This window comes from Aythya ferina, assembly GCF_964211825.1.
Source record: "Aythya ferina genome assembly, chromosome: 2".
In the NCBI taxonomy this organism is placed as follows: domain Eukaryota; kingdom Metazoa; phylum Chordata; class Aves; order Anseriformes; family Anatidae; genus Aythya; species Aythya ferina.
In genome coordinates, this window is record NC_140297.1 from 128,491,528 (window position 1) to 128,513,049 (window position 21,522).

The following is a 21,522-nucleotide window of genomic DNA, read 5'->3' on the forward strand; positions in this document are numbered from 1 at the left end:
TGGATAGGCTGCGCCGACGGGCTGAGGCCAACTGTATGCAGTTCAACAAGGCCAAGTGCCGGGTCCTGCACCTGGGGTGCAATAACCCCAAGCAGAGCTACAGGCTGGGAGAGGAATGGTTGGAGAGCTGCCAGGCAGAGAAGGACCTGGGAGTGATGGTGGATAGTCGGCTGAATATGAGCCAGCAGTGTGCTCAGGTGGCCAAGAAGGCCAACGGCATCCTGGCTTGTATCAGGAACAGTGTGACCAGCAGGGCTAGGGAGGTGATCGTCCCCCTGTACTCAGCTCTGGTGAGGCCGCACCTCGAGTACTGTGTTCAGTTTTGGGCCCCTCGCTACAAGAAGGACATGGAGATGCTTGAGCGGGTGCAGAGAAGGGCGACGAAGTTGGTGAGGGGCCTGGAGAACAAGTCCTACGAGGAGCGGCTGAGGGAGCTGGGCTTGTTCAGCCTGGAGAAGAGGAGGCTCAGGGGCGACCTTATCGCTTTCTATGGGTACCTCAAGGGAGGCTGTAGCGAGGTGGGGGTTGGCCTGTTCTCCCACGTGCCTGGTGACAGGACGAGGGGGAATGGGCTTAAGTTGAGCCAGGGGAGTTTTAGGTTAGATGTTAGGAAGAACTTCTTCACTGAAAGGGTTGTGAGGCATTGGAACAGGCTGCCCAGGGAAGTGGTGGAGTCACCATCCCTGGAAGTCTTCAAAAGACGTTTAGATGTAGAGCTTAGGGATATGGTTTAGTGGGGACTGCTAGCGTTAGGTCAGAGGTTGGACTCGATGATCTTGAGGTCTCTTCCAACCTAGAAATTCTGTGATTCTGTGATGTAAACGTGATTTATACAAGAGGAAAGGAAAAAGGTACATAACTTGGTAGTTAAAGCCTCTTTGACATACTGAGTACTGATGGACGAGCAAAAAAACCTCTTTAGTTTCTCCTCATCTCTGCAGTAGTACTGTATGTTCCCATTGCTAAGGTACTATCTTTTGGTCTTTATAATTAGCATTGCTGAGTGTTCTTGTGGAATTAAAAAATACAAGAAACATTTGGAAAGTAAAGGGACATTTTTCCATTTAAGACACGTTAGCAACACATTTGTTGCTACTCCCGCAGAGTTCTGTAAAACAAAAGAAAGAACTTCAGGTAGGTTTGTGTTGATGAAGTGTTCACTGTCCACCTATTAATGTGGAAAGCTGCCCCCTCTGATGATCCCTTATCCAAAAGGTAGACTACATGTAGTCTTTCCACAACATGAAAAATATTTTTTCTTCATAAACAGGTTGAATTACATTGCATGCATTATCAAAAGAATTGCCTGTCAATATGCTTGGTAGACCTGGGAATAAGCTGCCTACTAGTTACACTTCCATCTTCATGTGCTCCTGTCAATACCCAGTACTTACCAAAGAAATTTGATGGTGCAAACTCATTGAAACTTGGTCATGTTAGAGCATGAATGAGGGAACTAGTGGATTCACATCTGGTGGATTCACTCCTACATTTCAAAAAGACCCTTTTTAAAAAGACCCCATGATCACACTTTTAATGGAAAGAAACAACTTCCTGTTTTTTGTTGTTTGTTTGTTTGTTTTTAAGAATTTTTGCTTGAAGGCTTTATCCATCCTTCACTAAGCAAAAGAATTCAACCTATAGCTATGCAGAGATTTCTTTTAAAATTTTTCTGTACTAATTGATTCAAAGTTGTTCTATAAGTATATTTTGACAAATCTGTAAAATATCAGCTGACAATGCGGAGTATTCTGGAAGAATTTTTTGATATAATTTTAAAGGATCAGATCTATGCCAGATAAGAATATATTTCAGTATCCAGATTTTAATATCACTGACATTGTGGTTACAACATTTTTCAATGCCTACTTCTGTTATGATGTAGTTTGCCTGTGCTGCCATTGCCATTCATGTGTTTTTACTCTGTTCTTAGTCTGGCTTTTTTAATGCCAAGCATCTTTTTATGTAAAGATTCACTGATCACTTTACATATATCAGTTGTTTGAAGTACTTGCTTGGAATGGACCTTTTCAGGTGCTTTTAGAAACCTTTCTTCAAACACTTTATTTCCTGTTTTTTATTATTATTATTATTATTTTTCTAAACTGTTTTAAGGAGGAATGGAACACCAGGAGAATAAAAGCCATTTTAATTACATGAACCATAAAAACATGTATATACCTTTTTACATCTGAATACACTGTGGTTTTGAAACTTACTCCAGCCCAACCAATAATGATGCTTAATTAATTAAGATGAAAAAGAAATAAAGCTATACAGTTACCACATGGTAACCTACATGTATGTGGTATCCATACTGCAGACTGTGATTTATCAGACTGTGATAAATCACAGTCTCCATACTGCAGACTGTGATTTAGCATTGAGTTAGCTGAACTAGCTTTGAAATAACTGGCTCTGTTAACAATATTAATTATTGCATATTTAAACATATTTGAACTCAAACATAGTCTTGATTAAGAAGAAGCAATGTTAATTGTACGATGGGTGTCATTTATTCATGACCTCCTTCTACCCAAACAAACAAACAAACAAACAAACAGAAAAACAATTCCTGGACCTAATTAACATTGGCTGGCAGGACAATGGACAGTGTTTTCTGACAATAAACCATGCTAGCTATATGTGCACTATATCCATGCCAGGTAGTTTTTTTCTGTCTTCATAAATAAGGGATTTAGGTGCTAAAGGCTGAGAAACAAATGAATAAGTCCTTTCTTCTCTGGCACACAGAGAATTTCCTGAACAGCTGACTGTTCTGAAGTGACTTTGTTGTGTGGTACATACAGAGAGAAAAATAAGATGTATTGTTTGTTGTGAAACTATAATATAGATGTAGGCTTTTTGACATTTGATTCATTTCAGATCTCACAATATTTTGAAGTTGGGATTATCTGTTGATTGGTCAGCCTAGTATGTATTTGGGTATGCAGTATAATTGGGTGAATTCAATCCTAATGTAACACCAACTATTTACTGTCAGATTTCTGGTGATTTTGTCATAAGAATTCTTATCAACACTTATGAAAATGTTAGTAGTTGAAATTATTGTGTATGAAATGTATGTGGTTAAATGTTGTACTATATTCTGATAAAAAGATACGTGTCTTTTTATGTTTGTATTTAAATTTTGATATATGAGACAGTTCCCATGAGACAGTATTACAGTCATTTTACAAAGGGTACTGAAATATGAATTGTGCATGTGTTAAAACCTTTTCTTTTTCCAGTGTTGTAAAACAGTGCCAAAGCCCTGTTTCTTCATAAAAAGACCAACTAACATAAAAATGTGTATACAAATATGAAGTTACAACATTGTTGTAAACAATATTAACAATGTTAAAATAGTGCATCTAATTAGGCCAAATAATGCCTTTCTTGGTACATTTTTATCACACACAAAATCACAGAATCACAGAATTTCTAGGTTGGAAGAGACCTCAAGATCATCGAGTCCAACCTCTGACCTAACGCTAGCAGTCCCCACTAAACCATATCCCTAAGCTCTACATCTAAATGTCTTTTGAAGACTTCCAGGGATGGTGACTCCACCACTTCCCTGGGCAGCCTGTTCCAATGCCTCACAACCCTTTCAGTGAAGAAGTTCTTCCTAACATCTAACCTAAAACTCCCCTGGCTCAACTTAAGCCTATTCCCCCTCGATTTGTTTTGATGCATTAATAAATGGAGATTGTCTAGCCTGTTAGTGCTAATAAGCATACTTTTTATGTTTCTATCAGAGAATGGAAATTTGAAAAAAAAAAAAAACAAAGTTGAAACAAAAGTTGTTTTTAATCCTCTAATTATTGGCTTTCGATGAAGGCTGGCAAAAATTGTGATTATCTCGGTTCCAACTTCTTCATTATTTCATTCTATCCTTTCCTTCTTTCACATATGTCACAAACTGAAGAGTCTGAAAGGTTCCTGTCATTAGACCTGTCATTATGATTGACATGCAAGGGCAGTGACCAGGGAAGGCTGATAAGTTACTGTCTTAGAGGAGTCCAGAGCAGAATCATAAATGAAGTTGCTCCAAGGAAAGTGCACTGTGATGAGGTATAGTAGTAAATAAAAACCTAGCTATAGTAGTAAATAAAAACCCTGGAAAGCTCCTGTGGGATAGATTTAAGATGTAAAGAAATAGGGTAATTACTTCATGATGAGCCATAAGCTAGGACCTCTTGTCCTTAGTTAATGGTGCAGATTCCTGTCTGATATAATCCTGTGCATGTATTCTTGGGAAGAGTGGAATTACTTCTTTGGCTCATATAGCAACCTTTTCTGGAGTCAGGAATGATTCTGGAAAGGACAAAAATATACCAGTGCCCTAAGGTCCTCATTGTTGATATAATCTGCACTGTGCTTCCTGCAAAGAGCTTCACTTTGAACCCATTCTTGAAAATTATTTCTTTGCTGCCTGGAAACTGTAAAGTGTGCCTCTCTTTGGCTAGGCAAGCAGAGGTATATATAATATTTTATGCTGTGGCTGAAGGCAAGAAACAGTTAACAAAAAAGAACAAAAATGTTGAGTAAACTTTTTGAAGACAATATCCAATCATAAAAGTATATGTGAGTATGGGTGTACATCTGTCAGGAGGATTAACGATGAATTTAAGTTTTTAATCAAAAGGCTCTTCTTGCAGAGTCTGGATGGCTCTGTCATGTGTAGTTACCATCAGTCTTTAAAAGATTTGTTTTTTAAAGATAGCTTGCTCACAGGCTTGAGGAATTGCTTCAAGCAACTACTATTGACTACCAAAAAATCATTATTTTAGTTAAAATAGCTGCATAAAATATTTTGAAGCTTGCGTGGAGAAAACAACAACAAACAAACAAAATAGCTAAAACAACCAACAACAAAGCAGTGCAACACCTTTATCTGTCACTGATGCTTTTAGAGTTGAAATTGTGAGAGGATGCTTTACAAGAGAATATATTTTCAAGTTCTGAGGCTCATAAAAGCTGCCAGAAAATTTAGCTGGCTTTGGAGACATGATGTTCTAGAAGTGTGCAGGTACAAACATTTTGGTCCAGCTTTTCTGTAGTTGGTAAAACCATTCTAAACAGTAATTACTTGGGATGTATGTTAGCTTTATGTTTGGACTTGTTCATATACAAGTATATATGATTCAAGATAATATAATTCATATATTATCTTGAGTAATGTAAGATTTTGAGTTGTCTTCATGTTGTACAATATAAGCAAGGACAAACTGTACTGGCATTTATTTTAAGATGTTATGGAGTCATGATTCCAGCACGAAGCCATAGTACTACAGTATATAAAAAAATAAGTCTGTATGTGGAAGAAATGTTTTAATCTTTTTTTATTTATTTATTTTTTATTTTTTTTTTAACAGTGAGCACAATAGGAAAAAGAACTATTTATAATGTTGTGATGAGGAAAGGGAAAAGATTTATACAAACTGTAAACTGTCATAAAACTTTCTGACTTAAGACTGGAATTCTGTAGTTTATGACATTGAAATACTGGCCCAATAAGGTGAACAGAAATTTTATACTGTTCGCTAGAGTCAGTTGATTTTGTATCCATATGTAGGCTAGAAGTTTTGTTCTGTCACTGCTACACTGTTAGAGAATTCTGTCAAAAATAAGTGTTGCATTTTAGGAGTCAAAATGTACCCAGTACATTTATTATGAATAAGAACAGACAAAAGAGAAATCATTGCATTAGTGACTTCTGAAGAAGAGTATATATCAATAAAATAGATATTCTAGGATTAATTTGAATGATATTAGTCTTTCCACAATCATGATGTTGCATAACCAAAAGCACATATTTTTAAATAAGTAACCTAATTAATAAGGTGAATACTGCCTGTCAAAATCGGTAGTAAAACAAATTATAGCACATGGAATTTCTGTTATGTTTGTGTATTCTTTGGCTCTATAGAGGAGTTTGGTTTTTTACCTTCAACATTTGCCAAAAATTTGTAGACGTGATCTACAGTGTCTGCATGGAATTTTGGTTTCGGAAATACTGAATTATTTACTTAGATAACCCAGTCTAATGCTGAGAAACTTAGTCTGAACTCATGATGCAATAGCTGCGCTTTTTTCAAGCAGTACATTTATTTTAGTTTCTTAACCTGACTATTGGTATCAGTGAATCAGATACCTGGAAACTTTGCAACTACAAAGATTTTAAATGCCAATTTGCGGTATGGCTTCTTTGCTTAACAAGAACCACTTGAGTAAACTCCAGGTTAATACATTAAACATACAAAGTATGGTTTGATTTTTGTTTTCAAGATGAGTGTATTTTAGTATGTTTTTGAAAGAGAAAAACTTGTATCTGTCTTTCAGCTACAAACCTATTCTTCCATATACCTCTAAAGAACAGAAAAGGTAAACATTTGTGATAAACAATAACATAGTATTTTTCTTTAACTTATCCTAAACATGCCTCTTGCTAACATGAATGCCTTCTTTTTTCTTTATTTTTTAACCAACCGAGCCAGAAAAACAGTGACTGATAACGTTACTCTAGTTTTTATATTCTGTTTGAACTGTGTATTATTTCAATGAAAGCTGATTACAGAAAAGGGAGAGAAAATCATTTTCATTTCAAATAAACTTGGTTTAGAGGAAATAAAGCCTTAAAATTGTGTTGGATAATACGCTTTTGGCTAAGGAAAGTGCTTGTTACTAAAAAGAAATCTCACAAGACAGAAAATGCACTTGATTTAGCTTGGAAAGTTGAACACTAAGCCTTTCTGTTTCCTATTTGTCTTTTATTCATTGCAGCATGCCTGCACATGCTTTCTGAAGGGAAAACTGTGAAGGGATTAAAGTGTTTTTTGTTTTTTGTTTTTTTTTTCTTTTTTTTTTTTTTCCTCTTGGTGGAAACATTTCTATTTCTTATGTAACAAAAATAGGGCATACAATCCTAAAGTATTGCTTTTTTTCTTTAGTTTTGTGCTCCAGAAATAGATGCTTTGAAAATGAACAATCTTCTTTTTTTTTTTTTTTTTTTTTAGTTTTTATTTTTAATTTGTTTGTCTTGTTCTGTTTTTAAAGTGTATTAAGTAGCCATTAAGTATTTTTAAGAAGGTGTCCCTTTCTTTTATTTCAAATTTCAGACATGGGATGTAGAATTGGAGAGATCTGCAGAGTCATGGGCTGAAACCTGCCTATGGGAGCATGGGCCTGCAAGCCTTCTTCCGTCAATTGGACAGAATCTGGGGGCACACTGGGGAAGGTAGTTTAAGACACTGTTTAATAGTATATTACCTTTTTTTTTTTTTTGGAAATCTAGCAAAATGTGCTTGTTACTCTAAGGAAGAATGATAGACTTTACAGCTGTTCACTGATCTAATAGCTGTTCACTGATCTGCTGGCTTTCATAGGTACAGGCCTCCAACGTTTCATGTCCAAGCGTGGTATGACGAAGTGAGAGATTTCACGTATCCACATCCTCATGAATGCAACCCATATTGTCCTTACAAATGCTCTGGTCCTGTTTGTACACATTACACACAGGTATGTAGGTGGGTTTTGGTTTTGTCAGCTATGGAAAAAAGTACAGTCAAGACCTCCAGTTAGGTGACTGTATGATACAGGAAAACAGGAAAGGGGCTTGTTTTTATGAGACTCCATAGTTAAAAGAATTGGGTACTGGTGACATAGAGTAGGGTTGTCATACAGATGTTACATTTCTTCCACATAGTTATCACTTCCTTAACAGGAATGAGGAAAAATCTCACAATACTCAGTACTGAGTGTGTCTGCTCAGTGCACTTTGCATAATCTCATCTCTGTGCCGGCTGGCATGTTAGTACTCCTTTCTGGAATTTGCTGAAGAAACAGCATGTTTTTTTTTTTTTTTTTTTTTTTTTTTTTTTAAAAAAAGTTCTCTTCATTGAATTCATCTAGTCAAACAACAGGTAAGCAGTTATAACATGTTGCTTTTACTTCAGCAGGATTTTGAAATTGCATAGGTACTAATTTATTTGGTACTTCTGAAGTTTATGTATCTAACCTGTCTGTTTGTTTGTTTGTTTGTTTTTCTGAAGGGAGCCAGTCATGTTTTCAGTGAATGGGAAATACATAATCTTCAGATTATCATAGAATTATAGAATGGCTTGGGTTGGAAGGGACCTTAAAGATCATTTAGTTCCAACCTCCCTGCCATAGGCAGGGATGCCACCCACTAGATCAGGTTTGCCAGGGCCCCATCCAGCCTGGTCTTGGTCTTATACTAAAACCCATATAAAATAATAAAACATTTGATATGTTATTAGAAAACTTCAAAATGATAGTTTTAAAAGATTTGTTTTCTGTTTACTATCATAATTTACCACTGTGTCAAATTTTAAGACAGAACTACCTCCTTATTCTTATTTACCATTTCTGTAAAAATAACTATAATTACACTCCTCTATCATGTGCAATACCTACAATACATAGATATACTTCTTTATGTTAGTATTTCTTCACAGTACCTATCAACTTCTAAAGTTCTGAAGGAACTACACAGTTTACTTCTCTTGGATTAGTTTTGCATCTGTTGTATTTGTCTACTCTGAAGATCCCCACCTTTATCTTTCAGATTATTTTGAGATCTGCAATTAAAATTGTCTCAATGGATGAATAAAGGAGCACGGCCACATTAGATTGCAATGACATAAAAGCATGTTTATTTAAAATCTGTGACTTGAATCTTTTTGATGTGTGAGTTGTTTTGTGAATAGCTTTATGTCACATTCTCTCACTGCTGACAAGTGCCTATTCTGTCAGTCTAAGCAATCGAGATCCTTTTGGATTCTTAAATTTTAGTGAGAACTTTGGACACAATGAGAACACAGGAACGTGACATCTTGTAATGCAATGTTTTCTATTCTTTTTAATTCCAAGAACCATTTCTTCAGATAATGTGTTGTATCCATTTGCTGCCATTTCATTTCATTTCATTTCATTTGCCAACACATGTTTAGAGCATTTATACATATATATATATATATATATGTATTTTAAAATGAGAGCCGTATCTCTTGTATCAATGTAAAGCTTTTCTTTCTAATAAGGATAGAACCAAGTGGACTTTTCTCTGTTTTAATTAGATTGCTAAGACTTTTATAATAGAGGACAATTAATATAGCATTGCTTCTGTTTTGAGTTCTGTATGTTGAAGTTTGGAGATAATTTTTGTTTCATGTCAATTAGTTTTGGTTTTTACATTCATTTCTCTTTCCTTTTCCATAGGTTGTTTGGGCAACAAGTAGCAGAATAGGTTGTGCAATTAATTTGTGTCATAACATGAACATCTGGGGACAGATTTGGCCAAAAGCAGTCTATCTTGTATGCAATTATTCTCCTAAGTAAGTTGGCTGACACCCATAAATATCTTGGGGGGCAGGGAGTGGTAAGGGTAATACTTTATGATGATCCAGGAAATAATATAAAAGGAAATTAGTTGAGTTTTCTATTTTTTTTTGTACTTTTTTACAAAGTAGAGCTTTGTTCCCAAGGCAGCCTTGGCTGCACAAATACTCGTGATTTTGTAGGACTTCAGTTTTGTGGCCTGTGTTTCAGCATACAACATCAGAGAGATCTTCATTGTATTGTGATGATGATCTGTAAAAGAAATGTATCTCCCCATTGTGACCTTAAAGAATGTAAGTAAATGGTTAACATCCTATAGGATATTCACAGAATCACAGAATTGTCTAGGTTGGAAGAGACCTCAAGATCATCGAGTCCAACCTCTGACCTAACACTAACAAGTCCTCCACTAAACCATATTGCTAAGTTCAACATCTAAACGTCTTTTAAAGACCTCCAGGGATGGTGACTCCACCACTATCCTGGGCAGCCCATTCCAATGCTTCACAACCCTCTCAGTAAAGAAGTTCCTCCTAATTCCCAACCTAAAACACCCCTGGCACAACTTAAGCCCATTCCCCCTCGTCCTGTCACCAGGTACGTGGGAGAATAGACCAACCCCCACTTCTCTACCTCTTCCTTTAATGTACTTTTAAAGAGCAATAAGGTCGCCCCTGAGCCTCCTCTTCTCCAGGCTGAACAAGCCCAGCTCCCTCAGCTGCTCCTCGTAGGACTTGTTCTCCATACTCCTCACCAGCTCCATCGCCCTTCTCTGGACTCGCTCAAGCACCTCGATGTCCTTCTTGTAGCGAGGGGCCCAAAACTGAACACAGTACTCGAGGTGCGGCCTCACCAGAGCCGAGTACAAGTGGACAATTACTTCCCTAGCCCTGCTGGCCACACTGTTTCTTATGCAAGCCAGGATGCTGTTGGCCTTCTTGGCCACCTGAGCACACTGCTGGCTCATATTCAGCCGACTATCCACCAATACTCCCAAGTCCTTCTCCACATACATCCAAGTGCTGTAGCAGGTTGCCAACCATTTCCCAGTTTAATGATGTTTAATATTAATGCATTATTCATTATAGCATGTTTTTCTAATTATTTTTTTATTTTTATTTAAAGGGGTAACTGGTGGGGTCATGCTCCGTATAAACCTGGCCGACCCTGTTCTGCATGTCCCCCTAGTTTCGGAGGAGGTTGCAGAGAAAATCTTTGTTACAGAGGTATGTGCTATTTCAACAGTTATAATTGGAATGTAACCTTTTGCTTTCTTTCCTCATTATGCTTTAACATAGTGAAATAGATTATATTATGCGTGTACCCAAACATGGGGTAGGGACCTACTTTACTGTGATAAATGAGATCATGTACTATGTGATGTATGCGGCTGAGTGTCACAAAAGGGATTGGATTATACTGAATTCCTGCTAATTTAAGTCCTGATTGAAGTCTTTTAGTACACAAAGATATAGACTTTAGCTGTATGTTATTTATTTGTCTTTCTGTAAATTATAGTGAAAGTTATGCAGTGATTTGTTTAAAGGGAAAGAGTAGCTCAGTGACATAGCCATATGCATTACTGTAAGAAAAATCAAGAACAAGAAAAGAAGACATTAATAATTAAATGAAATGACAGCTAAGTCGATTAACTCCTCACAATTTTCAAAATGTTATTAGTATTTTAGAGCATTGAACATAAAATATTATGAAATTGCTATTTCTTTTTGTTTACTCCATATGCATGTAACCTAGCTGTTCCTGTTAATAACTTCTGAAAGTTACTCACCTATTCATATGTAAGAAAAAGAAACCACCAGTGTTTCCAAGTACATTCCTTATATTTCTTGTTTAAGTAAGAAATGTAGGTTACTGATGAATATTTCAAAATCAATAACATTATGTATCAGTAAAAGGGCCTCATTTTCAGCTTTTTTTTTTTTTTTTTTTACCAAATTGGATTCTTAATTGCAAGCTATCTATGAACCTGGTAGAACTCTTTCAACATCTAATAAGAATATCACCTTTAACCTATCAGTTTCCTGATGGCATAAAGAAAGATACTAAAAAAGGAGCATTAGGAGCATTTTCCTACTAGAGAAATTTCTCCTGCTAGAGAAATTCTAGCATTTTTCAGCACCAGAAAGGCAATTGAGTTGTATTATGAAGCTTGATCTCTTGTATGAAACAATGGGAAGTTTTCCTTGCTTTCCTACTTACATTCAACCGCCATTTTATGAAAACAAAGCCATGTTACCAAAACATGATAAGGGGGTTGTGTTCCACAAACACTGAGTTATTTCATCTGAGAAATCTTCTTTGATCATTTTCTGAAACAGAGGATTCAGAAAGGCCTTATTCTCCCCATGAACCAGAAGAGGAAACCAATGAGATTGAACGGCAACGATCCAAAGCCCAGGATGCAACGGCACAAAGCCGGCCAAGAACTCATTCACCTTCAGGCTCTACAGGCAGCGATGACAGTGAGAAAAACGAAGTAATAAGCACACAGCAAATGTGTAAGGAATTTACCTAATATTCAAGTAGTTAACAAATTTTAACTATGTAGCATGAAATTCATTCTAGTGAAATGGCTTTTTGCTTGTTTTAGCTCAGATTGTTTCATGTGAAGTACGTCTAAGAGACCAGTGCAAAGGAACAACTTGCAATAGGTAAGGTAAATTTTACAATTGTCATTACGCTATAGTTTTGTTATAGATTATTATTATTATTAGGAAAGGCCCTATTTGTGTGTGACCTGGAACATTTCCCCTTTTTGTAATCCCAGGATCTAAGGCCAAATTGTGTTTTATTTTCTTAGGTATGAATGTCCTGCTGGCTGTTTGGATAGCAAAGCCAAGGTTATTGGAAGTGTACATTATGAAATGGTAAACATTTTAAAATCAGATTTTGTACAAATAGAATGTTTAATGAGATGTATTTTCCATTAGAATGTTAATTAAAATTGTATTAAGAATGGATTAAAATTGTATTAAGAATGGATGGCAGGGGGGTTGGAATTAGATGATCTTTAAGGACCCTTCCAACCCAAACCATTCTCTGATTGTTTGATTTTGAAGACCATAAACATTTGATGTAAGCTTTTATTTAAGATAACATCAAACTAAGTTTACATCTGCTATTCTGCGTGTATTGTCTATATGTACGTCATGTGCCTTATACATGCACAGAAATAAAATTTACATGTCCAGATGTTAAGGTGCAACTGAAGGACAAATACAACAATTTGTGAATACACTCATATGAATTGTTTCAGTAAGACAGTTCTACTTGTTTAAGTTTAATGCCTAGCATAATTTACCATGTAGAACTGTATAACAGTATAGGAAAAAAGCAGCTACTGTGAACAAGCATACTGTAAATGAGTGTATTTTATCTCTGAATTAAGGCAAAGGGATTTCTCTTTATTTGAAATAACACCTAAATAGTCAACATCAAACTTAATAGACTATCTACCAAGTTTTTAATGATACATTGCAATTAAAAACTGAATTTTTCATACTAAGTTACAATGGAAAATAGTGGTTTTGTCTGACATGGAACTGCTTTTCACATTGTTTTTCAGCAATCCAGTATTTGTAAAGCTGCCATACATTATGGCATCCTAGACAATGAAGGTGGTTGGGTTGATGTCACTAGGCAAGGAAGGAAAAATTACTTTATCAAATCTTATAGAAATGGTGTTCAGTCAATTGGGTAAGTTTCCTTAAAATTAAAATATATGGAAAGGATTTGCTATTTCATGCAAAATATATTGCAGTAATAATATTTTGTTCATACTTTTATCATAAAAGGACATGTGGAAATACAGGTATTGTATCCACTATTAAATTTTAGCCAGTGTTTAATGGTGTACAGAAAAGTGGCACAATAATAATTTGTTTGTAAATGATTTATTGTAAAAAAGTAGTACACACTGACGCTAAACTAGATTATTTTAAATGTTTTTACATTTACTATATTTATTATTACAAAGCTGGTAATACAACCAGTGATGGCCCATGTACACAATAATGTATGACAGCTAACAAGGCAAAATCGCTGAAGTTTGTGTTTGGAAGTGACCCTCTTGTACTGTGCAAAGAAACAATATGAACCAAGCAAAAATACATCTCTACTTACATTTTTGATAGTTTCATTACAATTCCATAATATACTTATGATATTTTGCACAAAACTTTGCTCAATTTCTGCATTGGCCAATAATAGAATAATACTGCATGCTGTGGAAAATTAATTTGGACTTTGTACTACAGTGTTCAGGTGCTTATCCAGAGACTGGTATGTGAAAATAGATCCAAATACACACTGACATGCTGAAAGCAAAACCAGAAAAGAAGTACATAAAAGTAGAGTCTTTCAGCTTGACTGCTACCATGTATAAATATCCATTAATAACTAAAGTATGCTGGAATCTAAGATACTAATAATATCTGCAAACTACACTTCACTATATCTTAATGTATTCTGGAGAGTTGTACATTGCTGTATGTTAGTGTATGTGTAATAGTAGCGTACATGCAAGAGGGTATGAGTAATACCGTATTGAAAGAAAACAGAATTCTATTGAATGATGTATTTAGTTTCTGCTGTGTCTCTGTGTCTCTCTGTTCTGTGCAAACTGATTTCACATGCTGTAAAACTTGTCATAATTTCTCTTGTCAACAGATTTATGTAATTCAGAATAGAAGGAAACACTGGCTAGGTAGACTAAATTCAGAGGCCTAGAATTTGGTTACCTAGAAAGCACTGTTTCAGGCATTGATATTAATTGATTAAATAATTAATTAATTGTCAATTAATTAATGTGTTTCTTTGGGTCATCAGATTATTTGATTGTGGTTTAAATTACCCCTTCTTAAAATGAAGATGCAATTATCTCTTTTTAAAATCTTTTCGAGACAAAGAGATAAGCAAATAGATACTGATGGATTAGGAGTCAACTTTCTTACAAAAGTAGTGGTAATTAAACTACAGAATTTTTTCAAAGTAAAGGAATTGATTTCCCATCACTTGAAATCTGTGTATTTCTATGCCATCTGAGACAAAACCATACGAGTGTCTGTTCTACAGAGCGTGTTTCGCACTATCTTCTGAGTATCAGAACACAGGAGTGAGATATCCAAACTCATTTTTGTTTACTGTGGGCACAGATAATAATTGTATCATAGCTGAACAGTAATGTCTAATTTGGTTTTGGTTTTGTGATTGAGTTGCTAGAAAAAAATGTGTTAGAGGCCTTATGGATTAAATACATATTACATAAATACATAGTACATAATACATAAATAAAGGACCAAGCCTATACCTTCTCTTCAACGTTTCAGCAAACTTCTGCTTCTGTGTAGCACAATAGTACATAATTCTTCATTAAGAAGACATAAGTGAGGAATAAGTGAAGGAGACATTGTCTCCTTAATGAAGGAGAATTTTCTTCTATATTTACTAATAAAAAATTGACTAGCTAAAACGACATAAAAGACATAAAGCATTAAAAGATGTTATTTATTGACTATTTCTATTATTTCTCGTTTAGAAAATACCAATCTGCCAATTCCTTCACAGTCTCTAAAGTAACAGGTTAGTATTTATTTCTTATAAACTCAGTTACTTCGAATTACAGTTTTCTAAATAGCACACATTAATTGGTTTCTGTTTTACTTTATTCAGTTCAAGCTATCACATGTGAAACAACAGTAGAACAATTGTGTCCTTTTCAAAAACCAGCCTCACACTGTCCAAGGTAAAATTCTTTGAATCTTTTATTATTACAAAGTGCTCCCATATTTTCTGTCCGATAATAATTATCTGTAATTGTCATTGACAAAGGTGACAGTAGAAGCTGTAAAAGTGAAGTCATAAATGTTTTACTAATATATTTGTCTTTGGTGTAAATAGAAGGCCAGGTAAGTGAAAGATAATCTGCAGGCTCTTTTCACAAGGAGAAGCTCCTGATCTTTTTTTGCTCTCTTGTTATATCTTAGTGAAGATTTTGTTAGTCTAAACACTGTGAGGAAAGATCCATTTTTCCTTTTAATTTTCCACTATTAAATCTAGGCACCTAGAGCAAAATACATGTTATTTCAATTTATTCACCTGTAAAACAGATACAATAAAAGGAACTGATAAAAATATTTGTCATAGAAGTTATCAAATTGTTTGGGAATTTTGGAGTGAGCAAATATATTTGCAAAATGATTGAAGTATATGTTGTTAAGGTCAGGTATGGTCTGCAAGTCAGTTAACTGCTTTCAGTCAAAGAAATGTGCCATTTCTTTGAAGCTTATGTTTTCACTTATTGAAAGAAGCCTATGCCTCAATATTTTGAGGAAGTAGATCTGTAACAGTTCTGAAAACCATAGATGAGTCAAAGGTAAATACTCTGTAGCATGATTTACCGCAAGCTAAGCTGGAGGTATCCACAGGAGTACTTTCATAGCAATCCTACCGCCAATACAGGAAGCAAGCACAAAGCCAGAACTGCTAGGAAAACATTGCTTCATGTAGCACTTGGGTCCGTGGACTTGTTTGGTGTTTGGCTGTGACTCCTAGCTTTCTAGCTGGAAGATGTGGAGAAGCAAGAAAAGGAGTGGAATGCAGGAATGGATGGATAAAATCTCATACTTCTCCCTTCTTTATTTTTTTCTTAATTGAAAAATAAATATAATAAATAAATAAAATAAATAAATAAGCTTTATTAGGAGAAAAATACAGTCTGTCTTTAAGAAAAAAGAAAAATAAAAATAGCATTAAAATGACCGATTAATTCTGATAACATCAGTTTAAGAACCTTCTGAACAGCAATGATCCATTCAAGATTCTGTGCATGTCCTTAACATAATTCTGAAAATGTAGTCTCAGGAACTACAAGCGCTAATCATCAGCGCTAATCGTGGCACTGATTGTAGAAGCTACTTTTTCCTTCTTATGCCTTAACCATAAATCATCAAGTCTTCTAAAGCTTCTTTCTTGCTTCCTTCAGAGAAAAACTCTCCCTTCCAGCTGCAACAGCTAGTTTCAATGACCCATCTGATAAGACCCAAGGGCTGTGACGTGCCAGATATTGACTAGAGTGTGGATAGTATCCCAGCGAAGGATGATTTCCTAGTGCTGCCCCAAGAAGGAAGGCTTAAGAGGCATAAAGTCATGACCCAATTTTAATAAAACACCCTCTCAGAGTAGATCTGAGGTTTACTATATCCTTGTAGCATATTATAATTTTCAAACACAATGCTTGCTACCTTCTATACTACACTATACTATCTTTCCACATAGTTGTCCTGTATATATTGGAGCTATAGGATTCATGAAACACAAAGTTTTTTCTTAAAGATTAACAAAATGCAGATGAATAAGGCAGACTGTGTTTTAGTAGCATTCTGATCCCCTAAAATCTCATTACTTTCCAAGTTTCTCCATTTTATTCATAGATGTTAAGTGCTCACCCTCACGATAAGTTGCTAAATTTCTTTAATCGCCAGCTCATCAGCACCATACCAGGTCTTCATTCATGTATGCATCTCCTGAGAAAGTATTCAGCTATACTGTTTGGATAGAATGCTGTCGAAACAGATAATGATACGCTGGCTTTTCTACTGTCCTCACATATGTTAAATGAAGAAATGACCTGCTTATCTAAAAGGAGGAAGAAGACCAGACCTGTTGAAGAATGTTTTCAAGCACTTTATTGTGAACCACAAGTTACATTAGCAATGCTTTTCAGTCAATAGTAACCAAAGCTCAAAAACTGATAGCCTTTTAGCGTCAGTATGTATGTCTGTATGCATCATCAAATAGATTGATACTCAATAATGCTGATGTTGAATATGTTACATAGTAATACTCTAATATCATTGTTCCTGAGTGTGCTTTATTTTCCATATTTCAGGGTGTATTGTCCTCGCAACTGTATGCAGGCAAATCCACACTATGCTCGAGTAATTGGAACACGAATTTATTCTGATGTAAGTGATGTGATTTTCATTGCATTATATAATGAAATATAAAGTCCTATGACAAGCTATAGTGTAAAGATAATACTATCCTGTAAATATCAATTTTTCCTCCACATGCAGGTTTTTTTAGACCTACTATCAGAAAAAAGATGTGCTATAACAGTATTTTCTGAAGTGTTTTGTCGGAGACTTCCATTTAAGTACTCAGCTGCTGATGATATGGAATTTTTATTAAAAACTCATTCTAGACTTCAGCAATTTCTGGATATGTGTTTTCAATTTTTGATCGAAATTCCCATTGATTTGCTCAGTATTGGCAATGTATACTCATCAGCCATCTAATACAATGATCAGGGGGCTGGAACACCTCTCCCATGAAGAAAGGCTGAGAGAGCTGGAGATGTTAAGCCTGGAGAAGGCTCCAGGGAGACCTTGTTGCAGCCTTTCAATACTTAAAGGGGTCTTATGAAAAGGATGAAGAGGGACTCTTTACTGGGGTAGATAATGATAGGACAAGAGGGAGTAGTCTTAAAGTAAAAGAGGGTAGATTTAGATTAGAGATTAGGAGGAAATTCTTCACTGTAAGGGTAGTGAGGCACTGGAACCGATTGCCAAGAGAATGTGGATGCCCCACCCCTGGAGGTGTTCAAGGCCAGGCTGGATGGGGCCTTGGCCAACCTGATTTGGTGAGTGGCATCCCTGCCTATGGCAGGGGGGTTGGAACTGGATGATCATTAAAGTCCCTTCCAACGCAAGCCATTCCATGATTTAAACCCTTGCCTTTTAGACCCTAATGTAAACAAAGCTTCTTTCCAATTAACCAAAAATTATTCTGAAAATACATGTCAACACTCTCATTGTTTTGGATATTTCTTATCATTGTAGATCATTTTAGATAGCTAAATATTTGAAGAAGGATTTTGATATATTTGAGTAAAATATCTCACAGTTATATTATTGTGAAAGACTAATACTGCATTTTTTTGCCTTTTTTTTTTTTTTTTTTTCTCTGCTTTGTCGTCTCCCTTTGGAGAAGCCACTATGTAGTGGCAGAGAGAGCAGTTCAAATTTTTACCAATAAGCTGCATGTTGGAACTCTGTCTGTCGTACAGAGTAGTATGGTGCCCAGCTGGGTAGGATGTTTTTCAGTATTTTCCACCTCTTCGAAATATGTGAAAATAATATGCAAACAATTGTTCATCATTATTTTGCAACTAACTAGTGTTCAGTAGATTGCTTGTATAATTTGTGTTCCTGTCCTCTGTGCATGAGAAGCTCTTGCAGTTCAGCAAGCAACACTAATCTATGCCTGTGCAACTGGGTCCTTAATGTGCATAAGAGGGGAGTGAAAATAGTTTCAATGATAGTTAATTTTATCAAACACAGTTTTCTTCCAGTTCTGAGGTTGCAGTGAATGGTAACAGCCACATTTTCCCTGGGAGACAGAAGAGATTATGTTGTGGGAGAAAGAAGACCTATTTCTGTTTAATTTATACAGGAGAAAATCTCATATTTGCTTTGGCTAGAAAAGTCCCAGCTTACTTTAATTAGTATTGGAGAATTGTGCTTTAAAATTATTGTAGATATACTGTCTCATTATTCATATCCATTGTATAGAAATGTGTGCAGTCATACTGCTTTTAGGAAAAAATGGACGTAAATACAGGTAAGAAAACAGGGATGGGAGTCTTCCTATTAACTTCAGATGTTGAGAGAGTTTCCACAATGAAACTGGACATCTGTGTTATGTTTATAGCAGTTTGTAGTAGTAGTGGTAAAAGAGATGAATAGGCAAAGCAGAATTCATTTGACCTTTTATGAGTGTTTCCTTCAGTATGGGATGAATAGCCTACTAGATCTGTCAATTTCTTTCCGTTTCCTACAGAAGGGTCCTAGGGCACCTAGCTAAGATTTAGACAGACACATCCTATTTATATGTTCCCATTGCTGCTATTGCCTTTACGTGATTTTCTACAGTTTCTTTGTTTCTATCATTTAAATTATTTTAAAGATAAGATACTTTTTATTGGAAATTTCACTAAGCAATATGACTATATTTTGTTCATTCTAACTTATAACTGAACTAGTTTCAGGATTATAGAGAATATTTAACAAATAAATCCTCTTTTTCAGCTTTTCATGTATTAATAGATTTGTCTGCAGATACAGGGAATTCATTTACCCACTTGTCATAGCAAGCATATTGCAAATTGCAAATCTATGGTGGATTTTTTGTGATGTTATTTCATTAAAAAACAAACAAACAAGCAAACAAAAAACAACACTTATATGTATGTATGTACAAATAACATGCACATGGCTATTTATTTGCACTAATACTTAGGCCACTTGCATTCAGTAAATGTACAACAATATTTATTAATTAAAAACAAATAACAACAGATGTCACATCAAAAACATATGTTTACAAAACCATTTCTGCAGTATTCATGAGAATCTAGTTAAGCATTTCTGTATCTAGCTTTGGTCTGATCAGTCATTTGTTCTTATATTCATTAATATTTTACTGCTACTCCTTTATCTGTTCTCTGATTTGTAGATAGTGCCCCATAGAACTTTTACCCTATTCGTTCTCCCATCCTTTTCTTTTAGCTTTGAGATTGCAGTGATTGTTTGTATAAGATTTATATTGTATGTATTTATCATGCTGTTTTCATAGGAGGCAGCATTTTCCCGAAGACAACCACTTTCTAGTAGCAGTAGCTCTACAAAAATTATAGAGTTTTATCAGCTCATACCATCTGAGGATTTTGAAGTTTTTTTTCAATAACCATATACGGAAATATTTCCCTAACTCTTGTGCGAAAACTTTCATAGCTCTCTGCTGTAGTGAAATATGATATAAAACTACTATTAAGTAGTTGTGTAGTTCTGCAAGGCTGAGGGAGAAAGGCTTGTGGTTTGCAGAGTACTGCTATGGTGTGGTAGATATTTGGTATTTTGCTGAGTAGCTGAAGAAGGAAAATAATTAAGCAGCTTGGTATTCAGATTCTATGACCTGTTAAATACTAATGAATGTCAGAGGGTTCACAGCACAGCAATAAAGCAGGGTCGTATAATGTTGCATGAAATGTTTATGTTACCTTAAAATACTGCCTTATATATCCTTCAGGGTGAGTTCACAAAAATTAAACAAACAGACCCAAATCTCTGAGAACACTTGCAGAAAGTGTTATGAGGCTGCTAATGTAAAATTATCAATAATATACTGAATTCTGTGATAGACAGAGATTTGAAATCCTATTCAGTTTAAATTAAGAGGAATTTTACCCTAACAGTTCTGGGAAGTGTGATCAGGGTGATGAAACATTATTGAGTAGTAAATGTTATGGCATCAATATTGGGATCTGATTTGATTTAGATGAAGCCAATGAAAAGTTCCTGAAAGCTCAAAGCAGATAAAACTTCCTCAAAAAAAATGTGATAAAACTATATGGATTTATTCATCGGTATACATATAACTCATATTTATGAATTTGTACTCATTTAATTGTTCATATATTCATAAGGTATGCACATTTGTGGATACCTTATGAGCAGATGAGCCAGGCTCCAGGCTCATCTGTAAAGCAGCATTAGAATATCAATTTATTTTTCATCTGATAATCATCTCTTGATTTGACCTCTTCAACCCCATTTTTCTGACCTCATCTTTTTCACATATCCCATGTAAGCATCTTGCCTTTAGGTTTAAAATGTTTTACATTAGCCTAACCATCCAGTAATCAATTGTGGTATCAACTCTAGCAATGACTCCATCCTATACTGGAAATAGTTTCTAATAGGAAGTCGGCCTCTTTTGTCATTCTACCTCCATTGTTTTATCTTTACTTTCTTATGCATTTGATCAGAAACTTCCAAATAGCATTAAAGAAATCATTATTTTAGCCACCCTCAAAAGTAATTATGAAGGTATTGTCCTTTCTAGTGATATACAACAAGTGCAGTGTTACATGTAGTATTACAGAGGTGACAAACTGTGATTTTTATTTTACTCTATTGTACGTCTAGCTTGCTTTATATCTCCAATGTGAATTGAAAACTAAATTGCTACAATATTATAGTACTAGCAATTAGAGTTCTTCTAGTTCTTCAGTGTAGTTAATTGCTTGTAAATCTTGTCTTTTTTTTCCTTAGACTGTAATCCTGTATTTGTAGG

General features: G+C 35.2%; 1 protein-coding gene across 2 annotated transcripts in view; it reads left to right on the forward strand.

Annotated features, from left to right (window-relative positions):
• The window catches only part of CRISPLD1 (cysteine rich secretory protein LCCL domain containing 1), a 43,607-nt gene that overhangs the window by 16,926 nt on the left and 5,159 nt on the right, over positions 1-21,522 (forward strand). For both annotated transcript variants that reach the window (XM_084511036.1, XM_084511037.1), the window contains 11 exons: positions 7,125-7,243; positions 7,392-7,524; positions 9,247-9,362; positions 10,492-10,592; positions 11,706-11,885; positions 11,978-12,038; positions 12,188-12,254; positions 12,953-13,083; positions 14,924-14,967; positions 15,058-15,130; positions 17,276-17,351. In XM_084511036.1, coding sequence (XP_084367162.1) covers positions 7,125-7,243; positions 7,392-7,524; positions 9,247-9,362; positions 10,492-10,592; positions 11,706-11,885; positions 11,978-12,038; positions 12,188-12,254; positions 12,953-13,083; positions 14,924-14,967; positions 15,058-15,130; positions 17,276-17,351 — 1,101 coding nt within the window. The remainder of the gene's footprint in view (positions 1-7,124; positions 7,244-7,391; positions 7,525-9,246; positions 9,363-10,491; positions 10,593-11,705; positions 11,886-11,977; positions 12,039-12,187; positions 12,255-12,952; positions 13,084-14,923; positions 14,968-15,057; positions 15,131-17,275; positions 17,352-21,522) is intronic.